Source organism: Saimiri boliviensis, chromosome 9 (assembly GCF_048565385.1).
Source record: "Saimiri boliviensis isolate mSaiBol1 chromosome 9, mSaiBol1.pri, whole genome shotgun sequence".
Classification (NCBI taxonomy): Eukaryota; Metazoa; Chordata; class Mammalia; order Primates; family Cebidae; genus Saimiri; species Saimiri boliviensis.
The window spans coordinates 107,444,905-107,460,801 of record NC_133457.1 but is presented as its reverse complement, the minus strand read 5'-3'; the positions used below and the strand labels follow the sequence as shown (position 1 = coordinate 107,460,801).

General features: G+C 47.5%; 1 protein-coding gene across 4 annotated transcripts in view; it reads right to left on the bottom strand.

Moving 5' to 3' along the window:
- SGK2 (serum/glucocorticoid regulated kinase 2) overlaps nucleotides 1-7,435 on the bottom strand; it is a 34,913-nt gene extending 27,478 nt beyond the window's left edge. For 2 of the 4 annotated variants that reach the window (XM_074406559.1, XM_074406558.1), the window contains exon 1: nucleotides 223-300. In XM_074406559.1, coding sequence (XP_074262660.1) covers nucleotides 223-258 — 36 coding nt within the window. In that variant the 5' untranslated portion in view covers nucleotides 259-300. Of the gene's footprint in view, nucleotides 1-222; nucleotides 301-1,451; nucleotides 1,703-7,218 lie in introns of those variants that run through there. The other 2 variants (XM_074406560.1, XM_010346879.3) reach the window with 2 other exon arrangements.
- Between the last annotated feature and the right edge of the window lie 8,462 nt (nucleotides 7,436-15,897).

Here is a 15,897-nt window from a genome sequence, read left to right as displayed (position 1 = left end):
GGAGGGCCGCCACATACTGTGCTCCTCTCACTGACCACCAATGAAAGAGGTGCCCCTTCCTGAAGTGTGGCGGGGGGGCCGGAAAAATGGCCTCAGGGGGCCGCATGTGGCCCGCGGGCCGTAGTTTGGGGATGCCTGGGCTAGTGGGTGTCTCCATAGATTTCCTTAGCCTCGGGAGGAAGTGAGCCCCTGATGATGGGTAAGGGACCAAGAACTACTTACCTGTGGACTGGGGGTCCCAGCTGGGCTAGAGTTCATTCTGTAGCAATGATCAGGCCGCTCTGGGGGCACAGGGAGGTACAGACATGAGAGAGCTGGTGCTGGGGGACAACTTCACCCATCCAGGGCTTCAGGCACCAGTGCCTTCTCCAGCCTCCCCTACTTGTGCACCTGCCACAGCCTGAGGGTTTCCTACCCCAGAGGTAAGCAACCCTTGCATGGACAGAACAAGACATGATATCCCTGGACCCAGACTTCCTAACACACATCTCAGAGGGGATAGAGAGGAATGGTCAGGGTGTGGCCCCTTCCAGGCTGAGTCTTTTCAAGAATTGTGGTCAGCCGGGGCACCAAGACCTCTGTGAGCCAGGGTAGCTCCAGAAGTCCAAGATGACCAGGTCTGGAAGGACCTTTTCAGGGCATAAAGTCTGAACCCTTCTCCCATTTCACAGATGAAAGGCCTGTGGCCTAAAACAGGACCTTCCTAAGGCTACACAGTGTGTGAAGCACAGGCTGGGCTCTCCGGACTCCCATGGAGGAACAATGGCAATCCTGAATTACTGTGGGCACTCCCAGCTGGGCTCTGTGCTATTAACTCCTTGCCAGAAGGAATTCTGCCCAATGCCTCAGGAATGGCAGCTGCCCTGGAAGCCTTGGGCTGGGGCCACAGAGAGACTCAAGACTGGCCAGCATCTATCCGGGACCGAACAACAGAAGGTGTGACCAGCTGATCTACACAGCCAGGATTAGTGTCTTCCTTACTTCCACCCTGCAGCAGAGAGGAGGCCAGGGTGCCCAGGCCCTGGCACAGATTGCTTGGGGCCCCACAACCTCATCCTTGCTTGGCAAAGACTGAGAGCAGAGATCTCACCTGAGAGATCTCCCAGCACTGTGCATCCCAAGACCTTAGTCCTGGCCCACTGTGGGGCCTGGGCTGCAGCCCAGCTTCTCTGATTAGAGACTTCCCATCTTTACAAGAGGGATCCTGGAGGCACCAACCTCATGGCCTTCTTGGGAACAGAGAAAGTGAAGGGGAGTTGAATTGAGAGGTTCCCCCAGCCCAGGCTGCTCTGAGAGGCCCAGCGCTGACGAGCCCTAGGAGCAAGCTGCTGGCTGAGGAGGCGCAGGCTGCCCCTCACCAATGCCACACGGCCCACCACACTGCCACTCCCTCTCCTAGGCTGACCCTGATGGCCCTTCTGCCAGGCCCTGGCCTCCCAGGTCCTACATACCTGTAAATCTGAGGAGAGGCCTCTAGGAGAACCAGCAGCTGGAACCGAAGACAGGCAGTGGACAAGAGAGCCTCTCTCTGTTCTCCCAACAAGGGCCTAAGTGTCTGCGCCCGGTGCCTGCTGCGCCCCAGCACAGAGCTCACAGCTCCCAGCGGCAGCAGCAGCGAGGGGGCTGGTTGATGTCACGCGGGATCCAGCGGAGCTTAAGATGGGACTGGAGACTTCTGTTCCCTGGGGGACACCATCTCACCCTGGAGGGGAAGGGGGTAGGGGTGGGCAATAGACCCAGGGGAGCCCTGGAGACCCCTGGGGCTTGTTAGACTGTGTGGGTCAGGGTGTGTGCTGTGTAAGTGTTTTGTGCATACAGTGCTTTCATGTGTGTCTGTCTGTGGCTCTGTGTTTCAGGCATTTGTGTCTGTATGAGTCTGTGTAGATGACCGCATGTATGTGTCAGTGTGACCACATCTGTACATTTATGTCAGCCTGTGCCTGTGCACCTGTGACTGTGTGCATCGTGTGTGGTGTGTATATGGATGTATTTCAGTGTGTCTCTGTGTAGTACATGTCAGTGGAGTGTGAGTCTGTATGTGGATGTCTGAAGGTGTGTGTTCAGGCCAGTATGGGTGTCTACTAATATGTGTGTATAGGTTTGTGTTCATATTGTTGTATATCAGCAAATTTGCTCTGTGTGTGTGCGTGCACACACATGCATAGGGAGGCCTGTGCATATGATCCCTGTGTAGACCATCTGGAACTGAAGAAGCGCTCCCACAGACGTCAGCCATGGCAGCTGAGAGCCCTCTGCCTCCCAAAAACCTGCACATGTTTCAGAGGAAGGAACCTGGAGCCTGGGTGTCTGGCTCAGTCTGGCCTGTCTTGGTCTTTGCTGAGCACCTGGTCCTTTGGGCCTTTCCCTGCAGGCCCCTCAAGGGCTCCGGCCCAGTCTTCAGGGCAGGCCTGGTGGGCCCATGGCTCTCCTACTGTGTAAGAAACTGTCACAGAGAGCACCATGGCTCACGGAGGCTTCACTGCCTTGGGTGGTCATTAGGTACTCACAGGGTCCCATCCTCTCCCTAGGAGCTCAAGGGGTGGGCAGGTGTTCTGGGGAATGCAGGAGTCGATGGGCCCACAGGCCGTGCCCTTCTCGAACTTTCTGTGTGGCTACAGTATACTACAGGGGAGGAACACATGGTGCTAGGGCCCAGAAAGTTGGTTAGGGAGGGAACTGGGGCCATTGGCCTCAGGGGTTCTCTGTGGGCTCTGAAATGCAGAGGATTTGCAAGTGTTGACCAGAGAAAACCCGAGTGCACAATAGCAAAGCCTTCCATCTTTGAACAAAACAGAAATGTGGAACCAATTCACGAGCAGCAGGATGTCATGTTGACAAAACACATACCCAGAGCAAGGACATTTCTTTTTAAAAACAAGATCCTGATGTGGCCTTCAATCAGTAGCATTATTCTTAACAGCAAAATAATTGTGCTGATAGTGACACTTAAGTGTCCCAGCACAGGGCACTTCAGAACACTTGCCGGCTGCAAGAGCTCCCTCTCTTGACCATACACCATGTCCAGATACTATCCCATTTCTTTGTAACCCTTTTCGGTTAAACCCCTTGAAAGAGTTGTCTGGACTCCTTGTCTCCACTCCTCTTCCTGCTCTCTTTTGAGCCTATTCCAAACAGGCTCTCATCCCAACACTTCCATGAAACCGTGGACCAGTGACCTCTGTGTGCCAAAGACCGTGATGAGTTCCTCCTCATCTTACTCAGCTTCTCCGAAGGCTGTGATGCTCTCATCTTCCCCATTTGGCTCAGGAACTCTTGGTTTTTTCCTTCTAGCTCACTGACTGCTCTTCCTCCATCTCTTGTGCTGGATTTTCCTCCTCTTTTGATCCTTAAACACAGGCCTATCCCAGGGCTTAGTCTTTGGCCTCTTCCAGATGTACTAGTTCCTTAGTTGATCGCTACCATTTTAATGGTTTAACCAATTATACTTGTCAGTTCCCAAATCTCTCTCTCTAGTTCTGATTCTCTCTTTTTTTTTCCTTTTTCTTTTCTTTCTTTCTTTTTTTTTTTTTTTTTTTTTGAGACAGAGTCTTGCTCTGTTGCCCAGGCTGGAGTGCAGTGGCACTATCTTAACTCATTGCCACCTCCGCCTCCTGGGTTCAAGTGATTCTCCTGCCTCAGCCTCCTAAGTAGCTGGGACTACAGGCACCCACCACCATGCCTAGCAAATTTCTGTATTTTTTTTTTTTTTTTTTTTTGAGACGGAGTTTCGCTCTTGTTACCCAGGCTGGAGTGCAATGGCGCGATCTCGGCTCACCGCAACCTCCGCCTCCTGGGCTCAGGCAATTCTCCTGCCTCAGCCTCCTGAGTAGCTGGGATTACAGGCACGCACCACCACGCCCAGCTAGTTTTTTGTATTTTTAGTAGAGACGGGGTTTCACCATGTTGACCAGGATGGTCTCGATCTTTCGACCTCGTGATCCACCCGCCTCGGCCTCCCAAAGTGCTGGGATTACAGGCTTGAGCCACCGCGCCCGGCCCATTTCTGTATTTTTTTTAAGTAGAGATGAGGTTTCACTATGTTGGCCAGGCTGGTTTCAAACTCCTGACTTCAAGTGATCCGCCTGCCTTGGATTCCCAAAGTGCTGGGATTACAGGCATGAGCCACTGTGCCCAGCCTAGTTCTGATTCTCTCCTGAACTCTAGACTTACATAGATCTTGATTCACATTCCTTCCACTCTGCCCCTGCTCCTCCCTCAGTCTTCAGCCTCAATAATGGCCCTACCACGTACTCAGAAGTTCAAGCCAGCAACTTTGATTCACTCTAGAAACCTTGCACCCGCAATCCACCTCCACTTCGTCATGAAATCCCATTCAAAATATATCCAGAAACCACTGCTGCTCACCAGTGTTGCTGCAGCTGCCCTGCCCGAGCCCCCATCGTCACTTGCATGGATTATTGCAACAGCTTCTCCACTGACTCCCTTTACCCATGACATTTACCCACCCACTCCATTTACCCACAACAGTCTTTCTCCATGGAAAGCCACGGTGAGTCTTGAAATGTAAATCAGATCATGTGCCTTGGTTGCTCAAAAACTCCAGTGGCTTCTCATCACACCTGGAATTAAAATCCAAAGCCTCTACCATGGTTTACAAGATCCATATGACTTGGCTGCTGTCTTGCTGTCTCCATCTCCTCCTTGGCCTCCACTGCCCTCCTTCCTGACTGCCCTCAGCCTCTGCTTTCTCTTGCTGCCCCTCAAATGCACGAAGTGCTCTCTGGCCTCCAGCCCCTAGCACTTATTTTTCCCTCTGCCTATCACACTCTTCCCCCAGGTGTCTGCATGGCCGTTTTCCACTAACATTATAGAGGTTTCTGCTTAAACATCACCTCTTGGAGGGGCTCGTACTGATTACAGGTGACGGGTCATCCTGATTTGACTGGGACTGATGGGTTTCAGTGCTATAGTCCTGGGCCAACCAGGATGGTTAGTCACTCTGATACCAGTCCTCCTCAATCCCTATATACTCTGTCTGCTTTATATTTTACTTTGTAGCACTAACACCTTATTATGTAACTGTTAATTTTTACTTTCTTTTTTTTTGAGACGGAATTTCGCTCTTGTTACCCAGGCTGGAGTGCAATGGCGCGATCTCGGCTCACTGCAACCTCCGCCTCCTGGGTTCAAGCAATTCTCCTGCTTCAGCCTCCTGAGTAGCTGGGATTACAGGCACGCACCACCATGCCCGGCTAATTTTTGGAATTTTAGTAGAGACGGGGTTTCACCATGTTGACCAGGATGGTCTCAGTCTCTTGACCTCGTGATCCACCCATCTCGGCCTCCCAAAGTGCTGGGATTATAGGCGTGAGCAATCGCGCCCGGCCTTAGTTTTTACTTTCTAACTCAAAGTAGAACATCAGCTCCAGGAGGGCAAAGACTTTGTTCAACTATTGAATCCTCAGCACTGGGCACAGGGCCTGGAATATAGTAGGTGCTTAGTGCTCAGTACATATTTGACTAATGAATCAATAAATGAATTGATAAATTTTGGTACACATATAAAATGACACAACCAAAAACTATAAACCAAAACGGGAACATATATGTGATATAATATCAAGCAAAAAGACAAGTTTCACAAAATAGTAGGTATTGTAGGACTATCAATTTTGTAACAGAAAAACAAAAGATATGTATGTGAATACACATTTGTGAATATAGCCGCCAAAAAAAGACTGGAGGGGCATGACCCAAGGTCACAGAGGGTGCTTAGGTTATTTTAACTTTTTTTTTTTTTTTTTTTTGAGACAGAGGCTTGCTCTTTCACCCAGGCTGGAGTGCAGTGGCCCGATCTCGGCGCACTGCAACCTCTGCCTCCAGGGTTCAAGCGATTCTCTTGTCTCAGTCTTCTGAGTAACTGGGATTACAGGCACATGACATGACACCGGTTAATTTTTGTATTTTTAGTAGATATGAGGTTTTACCATGTTGGCCAGGCTGGTCTCAAACTCCTGACCTCAGGTGATTAGCCCACCTTGGCCTCCCAAAGTGTTATGATTATAGGCGTGAGCCACTGTGCCCGCAGGTTTTTTTTTTGCTTTGTTTTTTGTTTTTTTAAGACGGGATTTCACCATGTTGGTCAGGCTGGTCTTGAACTCTCAACCTCAGGTGATCCGCCCGCCTTGGCCTCCAAAGTGCTTGGATTACAGGTGTGGGCCACTACGTCCGACCACCCCCAGGTTATTTTAACTTTTATCTTTCTACTATTGTGTAAACCTTCTCAAGATATTACTGTTGTACTTATTCAAGTACTAAGTTCCTGGTGGGAACCTGGTGGGAACTCTGGCATGCCCATAGCCCATCACATCACCCCCCATCACCTTGACTGTGACCCCCATGCCCAAGCAGCCCTCAGTTCCTAAGGCTTTCTTCTCTCTTGTACCATGAGGTTCTACTTTTCTGGCCAGAAGCTGGACATCAGTATATTCTCCTGACTCTTCAGACTCCATGAACTCCCACTAGAGCCCCTTCACTCATCCTCAAGCCTATCCCTTTCCTCACTTGTCACAGCCCAGCCTTGCCTCCCCCTGTCCCATTGTTACATGGACCTGCTTACAGCTCCCTGGCCCTGACAAATGGGGTGAGGAGGGCGGCAGTGCCACACAGTTCTCTCTCCTTGGAACATTCCCCAACAAATCTGGTCTTTCCAGCTCACCTTTTCATCTGTTCTCATTGCCCTTCCTAGAAGGCAGACCTCCCCCGGATCCCAGGCACCTGCTGCTGTCTCTGTCTTCAGTGTAACTTGTTCATTTACACACCTGCCCAGTTCAAGTGCCAGCTTGATATTATTCTGTTCCCGCAACCCCATGGGTTAGGAACTATCATCATCCCTGTCTTAAGGAGGAGAAAACCGAGGCAAGGAGAGGGAAGTGACGTGATCAAGACAGTTAATAAATGACATAACCAGGATTTGAACCCAGGCCATCTGACTGCAGAGCCCATGGCCTGGAATTTCAGGAAGACGTTAGAAAACTAGAAAAGGAAAAAATGAAGTTAGTCGAAAGGAACTGAAGATGTAAGTTGGTTAGTTAAGGAGGAAGAAAATTAGGCAGCTGAAAAAGCAGAGAGTTAGCTGGGAGGGAAGGAAGGAAAGAAGGTAAAAAAGGTACTAGGAGGGATGTTCGCTGGATAATAGTCAATTTGGAGAGCAGTAGGCCAGCAGGCAGGTATCCTTATCACAGGTGAACCTCTCACCTGAAAACTCCAGGTTCCAGCTCAGGTCCTGCGGAGCAGCCCCATGCGCGGCTCTGCCCTCTTCTCTCTCTACATGGTCCTTCTGAGAGGAGGCACAATCCTGACTTGCCCAGCAACCTTCCCAGTCAGGAGCGACCTGTCACCCACTCGCTCCTGGCTCCCAAACCGGCTCAAGTTCAACCTCCCAGCCCTGCCTGCTGGAAGCCGGCTTTGGGGCCTTCCAGTTACTAATTAACCACTGGACTGAATTACCAAGCTGGCTGCACCCACTGGCTCCTGGCCAGGGGACCTTCTGCATTTTTAAAAGCACAACTTAAATTATGTGACCGTGGGCAACTAACTTCAGCTCCCCTAGCCTCACGTGATTTGGTGATGGATGGTGTGTCCTGCTGGAGGGCGGGTCTCCGAAGTCCCTTTCAACACTGGGACCGCTGCACACTCTCGAGGTCCAGATTAAATGCTGACTCCTACACAGCCTTCCCCATTCCCTTGACTGAGTCATCTTCTCTTTCGCTTGGAATCTGAAGTGGCAACTGAAAGGCTGATCCCACACAACCCTCTCCTCCACCCCTTCCCTAACGGGGGCCACCAGCCTCTGTGCTCAGCCCTTTCATGGAAACTTCCAGGGCTGGGCCAGCCTCTGGCACTCTCTTGTGTTGAGCCAAAGACTGCCACCCAGGGCTTACCCGCCCTGGCACCACCCTGGGAGAAACAGCTGAGTTGAAACCTATGCCCCACTCTGCCCTTCTGAGATTTGAGGCTCAGGAACCAGGGCTTAGCTCACCCTGGAGAAAAGGGAAGGTTTTCTCAGGGTTGTCCCAAAGCTTCCCAGGCCCTGGGTTCTAACTCAAAGCACAGGCAGGGCCTGGACCCCTGCACAGGTAAGGAAAACTGCCCCATGACCCCTCCTCAGCAGGCTGACTCACACTGCTTCCTTCACTGCCTTTCCATTAAAATGTCAACAACTTTCCAGTAATGCTAGTGCCTCAAACAATGGCTGCTCTGCTGTGCTCTGGAGGAGCCCTGCATGGTCACACACCCCACCTCCACCAACACACATGGCAGCATGTGTCTGGCCCTGGTCCAGATAGGGGAGGCGGCTGGTCCAAGTGCATAGAGCAAATCAGGGCAGCACACAAGGGTCTGCCCCTTTCCAGAGCTGCTGCTGCGCCACCAAGCTCCTTCTCCCTGGCTCTCCCAGAACTGGTTAAAAAAAACCCCAAAACATTCCACATAATGGTATTGATTGCATAAAGTGTATCAAAAAATTCCCACTTTTCAGAAGAATTTCAAATAAAAAGTGAAAGCTTTCCCTCCATCCCATCTTCAATCTCATTTTCAGAGGTAGCTGCTGTTAACAAAAGGGTGACAATCCTTCCAGACTTTTGTCTATGTCTCAATCTATGTAACTGCATCCCTTTTTTTCCCCCTGGAAAGTGGGCCATCAGTAATTCACTTTTTTTTCTAGTACACATCTTTTAAGCAGCTGCCCCACACTTCATAGCGTGGGGGTTTCACTACCTTTATTCCCTATTCATGTTTCTTCTGAGGGACATTTAGGCTGTTAGCAGTTTCACAATATTTCCAACAAGGCTGCAGAGAACATCTTGGCTTTACTACGCTGTGGCCTTCTGCTAGTATTTCTGACAGGTAAACTCCTCTAAGTGGGAGTGCTCGGCTAATTCTACCAAGTTACCGTAACAAGTTGTGCCAACCACCGTGGCTAGCGCAGTGCTGAACTTGCCCTTCCCCCTCAGTGACACCACAGGAAACAGCCAGGGTCACTCATGCAGATATGTGCAGATGGGCCACTGCAGATATTCCCATCTTCCTCTCTTCTTTCTTTCCCCTCCCACCCTTCCTGGGTGAATTTTGTTGTTTCGGTGTGAAGGTCAAAGGCATGTTCTCAGGCGTAAGGGAAAAGCAAGAAACTGAACCAATGGATATCTACCTCCAGAACTATTCCCTTCACTCTGACATTCCTCAGCCCACGTTTCTGTCCTTAGTCTGGCTCCAGCCCTGCTCCCACCCGACCCCCACCTGCTGGTTCACCCATAGGCAAAGGGAGTAACAGACAAGTGGGCTGGGAGAAAGACCCTTGGGCACAGAGCTCATCCAGAGGGCAGATGTGGGCCCCAGTTTGCTTTTGAAAACATTTTTAGAAAGTGATAATTGCACAAAATGCAAAATCAAATAATAAAAAAGATCAGTTCCTTGCCCCATTCCTCAGTTTTTTTGTTTTGTTTTGTTTTGTTTTGTTTTCGAGATGGAGTTTCGCTCTTGTTACCCAGGCTGGAGTGCAATGGCGCGATCTCAGCTCACCGCAACCTCCGCCTCCTGGGTTCAGGCAATTCTCCTGCCTCAGCCTCCTGAGTAGCTGGGATTACAGGCACGCCCCACCATGCCCAGCTAATTTTTTGTATTTTTAGTAGAGATGGGGTTTCATCATGTTGACCAGGATGGTCTCGATCTCTTTACCTCGTGATCCACCCGCCTCGGCCTCCCAAAGTGCTGGGATTATAGGCTTGAGCCACCACGCCCGGCCCATTCCTCACTTTTTAAAGCTGCTTTCTTTGTTATTTACCTCCGAGCATCTAAATAGTATGCTAATACTTCTATTCTTCCATCTTTCAGCTCAAAACACTTTCAAGTGGCTTCTTTCCTCCTATGGAACATGAAAACTTAGATTACCCCCATCCAAACACATATTTCGGGTTTTCTTGAATATATAGTTGCTTCATTTGATGGTTTTAGAAACTGAACATATTCAATATATATAATTATTAGAGAATTATATATATGTATATAACTCTCTGATAAAGCTAAAATATCCTCTTGATACATTAATATATGTTTCAGTTTGTTTTTTTCCATTTCTCGTGGAGCCTTTCATCCTCCTGCTCTCACCTAGACAGCTGTCCGGAGATAAACCTGACCTTTCCTTTCCCACCACACTGGAAAACGCCCCCTCTCGACGCTTGCTTTTTTTTTTTCATTTGAAACAAGAGTCTCTCTGTCGCCCAGGCTGGAGTGCAGTGGCACAACCTTGGCTCACTGCAGCTTCCGACTCCTAGTTTCAAATGATTCTTCTGCCTCAGCCTCCCAAGTAGCTGGGATTACAGGCATTCGTCACCACACTCGGCTAATTTTTTTTGTATTTTTAGTAGAGACCGGTTTTGAAATGTTGGCTAGGCTGGTCTCAAACCCCTGGCCTCAGGTGATCCACCCACCTTGGCCTCCTGAAGTGCTGGGATTGCAGGCATGAGCCACCACGCCTGGCCTGGAAATCCCCTTTGTCTCTTTCCTTGGTGTTCTGCTTCCTAGATCCTACATCTTCCTCTTTTTTTTTTTTTTTTTTTTTTTGAGACAGAATTTCACTCGTTACCCAGGCTGGAGTGCAATGGTGCGATCTCGGCTCACCGAAACCTCCGCCTCCTGGGTTCAAGCAATTCTCCTGCCTCAGCCTCCTGAGTAGCTGGGATTACAGGCACGCACCACCATGCCCAGCTAATTCATCTTCCACTTTTAAAAGAAAATGTATTGTGGTAAATATAAAATTTGCCATTGTAACCATTTTTTTAAGTGTGCAATTTAGTGTCATTAAGTATATTCATGTTGTACAAACATCACCGGTATCTATTTTTAGATAAATTAATAAAAAAACCTGTTTTTATCACCCCAAACAGAAACTCTGAAACTATTAAGCAATGACTCCACATTTCTTCTGCCCCAGTCCCTGATAACCTCTAATCTAGTTTCCGTCTCTCTGAATTTGCCTATTTTGGATATTTCATGTATGTGGAGCATTTGTTCTTTCATGTCTCCTTTATTTCACTTAGCATGTTTTCAAAGTTCATCAGGTGTAGCAAGTATCAGAACTTTATTCTTTTTGACAGAATTAAGATTCCACAGAATTGGCCGGGCGCGGTGGCTCACGCCTGTAATCCCAGCACTTTGGGAGGCCAAGGCGAGTGGATCACGAGGTCTGGAGATCGAGACCATCCTGGTCAACATGGTGAAACCCCGTCTCTACTAAACATACAAAAAATTAGCCGAGCACGGTGGCGCGTGCCTGTAATCCCAGCTACTCGGGAGGCTGAGGCAGGAGAATTGTTTGAACCCAGGAGGCGGAGGTTGCAGTGAGCCAAGATCATGCCATTGCACTCCAGCCTGGGTAACAAGAGTGAAACTCCGTCTCAAAAAAAAAAAAAAAAAAAAAGATTCCACAGAATGGAGAGACCACATATTGTTTTGTTGATGACAACATGGTTGTTTCCACCTTTCTGCTGCTGTGAATAATGCTGCAATGAGCACTGGCATACAAGTATCTGTTTTCAGATCTTTTGGGTATATACTTAGGAGTGGAATTGCTGAGTCATATGACAAGTCTATGCTTAACTTTTTAAGGAACCGCCAAACTCTTTTTCAGCCTACATCATGCTTTGAATGCCAAACTCTCTTACTTAACAGCTGTACCATTTTACATCTCCACTAGCAATATAAAGGGGTTCCAATTTCTCCACAATTTTACTTTCATTAAAAAAAAAATTATAACCACCTGGTTGGGCATGGTGGCTCACATCTTAGCATTCTGGGAGGCCGAGGCAGGTGGATTACGAGGTCAAAAGATCAAGACCATTCTGGCCAACATGGTGAAATGGTCTCTACTAAAAATACAAAAATTAGCTAGGTGTGGTGACGCATGCCTGTAGTCTCAGCTACTTGGGAGGCTGAGGCAGGAAAATGGCTTGAACTTGGGAGGCGGAGGTTACAGTGAGCCAAAATCGTGCCACTGAACTCCAGCCTGGCAACAGAGTGAGACTCTGTCTCAAAAAAAAAAAAAAAAAAAAAAAGATAATCATCATAATGAGTATAAAATGGTATCTGGGCCAGGCATGGTGGCTTACACCTGTAATACCAGCACTTTGGGAGGCTGAGGAGGATGAATCACCTGAGGTCAGGTGTTCAAGACCAGCCTGGCCAACATAGTGAAATGCTGTCTCTACTGAAAATACAAAAAATTAGCCAGGCACAGTGATGCATGCCTGTAGTTCCATCTACTCAGAAGGCTGAGGCAGAGTTGCTTGAACCTGGGAGGCAGAGGTTGCAGTGAGGTATTGCACCACTGCACTCTAGCCTGGGCAACGGAGCGAGATTTTGACTCAAAATAAATAGATAGATAGATATCTCATTGTGGCTTTAATTTGCATTTCCCTAAGGCCTAATGATGTTGAGCAACTTTTCATGGTTCACTGGCCACTTGCATATACTTTTTTGGACAAATGTCTGTTCAAGTGGTTTGCCCAGTTTAACTGGGCTTTCTGTCGCTCAGTTTTAGGAGTTCTTTATGTATTTTAAGATATCAAACCCTTACAAAATTTGCAGATGTTTTCTCCCATTCTGTAGGTGCTTTGCACATTCTTGATAATGTCCTTTGATGCGCAAAAGTCTTAATTTTGATGAAGTTCAATTTATTTTTCTTTTGTTGCTTGTGTTTTTGGTGTCATAGCTAAGAATTCACTGCCAATTGCAAGGTCATAAAGATACAACTCTGTTTTCTTCTCAGGATTTTATATTTTATAGTTTTAGTTCTTTTTTTTAAAAATTTCTTTTTCTCTTTCCTTGCAAGGTACCTCTGCATATAGTTTTAGTTCTTATATTTAGGTCATCAATCCATTTTGAGTTAATTCTTGAATATGGGGTGAGCTGGGTATCCAACTTCATTCTTTTGCACATAGAAATCCAGTTGCCCCAGACTCTTTGTTGAAGAAACTGTTCTTTCCCCATTTAATGGATTTGGCATTCTTATTGAAAATCAATTGGTTATAAATGTATAGATTTATTTCTGGACTTACAATTCTATCCTATTGGTCTATTTGTCCTTATGCCAGTACACACTGTTTTCATTACTATGACTTTTGAAATTGGTTTGTTCTAGCTGGGTGTGGTGGCTCACACCTGTAATTCTAGCACTTTGGGAGGCCAAGATGGGAGGATCACCTGAGGTCAGGAGTTCGAGACCAGCCTGGCCAACATGGCAAAACCGTTTCTACTAAAAATACAAAAATTAGCTAGGCGTGGTGGCAGGTGCCTGTAAACCCAGCTACTCTGGAGGCTGAAGCAGGAGAATCGCTTGAACCCGGGAAGCAGAGGTTGCAGTGAGCCAAGATTGTACCATTGAACTCCAGTCTGGGAAACAAGAGCAAAACTCTGTCTCAAAAAAAAAAAAAAAAAAAAAGAAAGAAAGAAATTGGTTTGTTCTCCAACTTTGTTATACTTTATCAAGATGGGGCTTAGGCCCCATGCAATTCCATTGGAATTTAAGGATCTGTCTTTCCATTTCTGCAAGAAAAAATAATAAGCTGGGATTTTGATAGGGATTGTATTGACTATGTCTCTTTGGGTAATATTAACATCTTAACAATATTAAGTCTTCCTACCCATGAACACAGATCTCTTTTCATTTAGTTAGGTTTTCTTAAATTTCTTTCAGCAATGTTTTTTTGTTTTCAGTATAGAAGTCCTTTCTTAAATTTGTTTTTGATTGACAAAATTTGTTTTTCTGATACTATTAGAATTTCTATATATATATATATATTTTTGGAGATGGAGTTTCGCTTTTGTTACCCAGGCTGGAGTGCAATGGTGCAATCTCCGCTCACCGCAACCTCCGCCTCCTGGGTTCAGGCAATTCTCCTGCCTCAGTCTCCTGAGTAGCTGGGATTACAGGCACGTGCCACCATGCCCAGCTAATTTTTTGTATTTTTAGTAGAGACGGGGTTTCACCATGTTGACCAGAATGGTCTCGATCTCTTGACCTCGTGATCCACCCACCTCGGCCTCCTAAAGTGCTGGGATTACAGGCGTGAGCCACTGCGCCCGGCCCTAGAATTTCTATTAGTCATATATGGGGCCTCCAACTAGTTCTCTGATATTTTCTTCTTCCCATTTCTCTTTCTTTTTTTCTTTTTTGAGGCAGAGTCTTGCTCTGTCACCCAGGCTGGTCTCAAACTCCTAACCTCATGATCTGCCCACCTTGGCCTCCCAAAGTGCTGGGATTACCGGCATGAGTCACCGTGCCCGGCCTTTTTCTTTTTATTTTACCTTCTGGGAAATGTCTTCAACTATCTTTTGACCCTTGCATTGAATTTGTAACGCTCCAATCCCATTTTAAATGTCCAAAAGCCCTTTCTTGTTCTTTTCCTTTCATTACAGGCATGGCTGGTAGAAGATTAGCTTCTGACAAGTAGAATCAACAAGTCTTCCACTGTAATAGGAAAGACAGAGGATGAATGTGGGTGGGAGGAGACATGCAGATGAGATGGCAGGAAGGTGAAGGTGTTTCTTACGATGACTTCCACTTTCTTTTTTTTTTTTTTTTTGAGACGGAGTTTCGCTCTTGTTACCCAGGCTGGAGTGCAATGGCGCGATCTCGGCTCACCGCAACCTCCGCCTCCTGGGTTCAGGCAATTCTCCTGCCTCAGCCTCCTGCGTAGCTGGGATTATAGGCACGCACCACCATGCCCAGCTAATTTTTTGTATTTTTAGTAGAGACGGGGTTTCACCATGTTGACCAGGTTGGTCTCGATCTCTCGACCTCGTGATCCACCCGCCTCGGCCTCCCAAAGTGCTGGGATTACAGGCTTGAGCCACCGCGCCCGGCCGACTTCCACTTTCTCTGTGACATGGATGGTGAGGCTTATCTGTCAAGACAATGGAGAAGACAATAGGGTAGGAGGTTTGAGAAGCATGAAAAGGGAAGTCAGAGCTAAAGCCCCCATACCCCAGGTGCTTCCTGGGTAGCCCTGAGAGCTGAGGGACCACCAGTCTATCATGGCACTAGTCTCAGTCAGGTAAGTTCCCAGTTGTGATGTGGAGAAGATGCACTCTTGGGACAGCGCCATGGTTGGAGCTTCTAGTCAAGTGATCTGGAACAGCAGTAGGGCAAAGGAATTAAGGATACTGACAAGTGTTTGATACTCAAATACTTTAAGGTAGGAAACACTTTCCCACCTGCTCGCAGTCGCTGGGAAGCTTAACAAAATCTGTTAAAACACTGTTCAGATTGATATTTCCCCATTTGAAAGTCTGATGCTTTCATTTTTTATTTGAGCACCAGGCTAGAGCACAGTAGTGCAATCACAGCTCACTGCAGACTCCAACTCCCGGGCTCAGGAGATTCTACCACCTCAGCCTCCTAAGTAGCTGGGACTACAGGCACACACCACCATTAAGAATAATTATTATTTTTTACATAGACAGGATCTAGCTATGTTACCTAGGATGGGCTTGAACTCCTGACCTCAGGTGATCCTCCCTGCTTGGCCTCCCAAAGTGGCTAAAATTACAGGCGTGAACTACTGTGCCTGGCCTGATACTATTAATATTTTAAAAATTAGAGGTTTCATTGAATTTTCTGCCCTTGATCATGTATCAAATATCAAGGACCAGGCCCTTTTTCACACTGATCCTGGGGAGTTCCCACTGTTTACACTTCCCATGTATTCGGACACACCCATTTATCCTTATCCTTTGTTTCTTAGCTTAAAAACTACAAGGACCCCTAACTAACAACAAAGAGAACACTTCAGTCTCTTCAGTAATGCCACTGCTGATAATCATTTTGTGTTTTCTGGATGTTTCATCATGAAAATAGAAACAGACGCTGGCTGCATATCA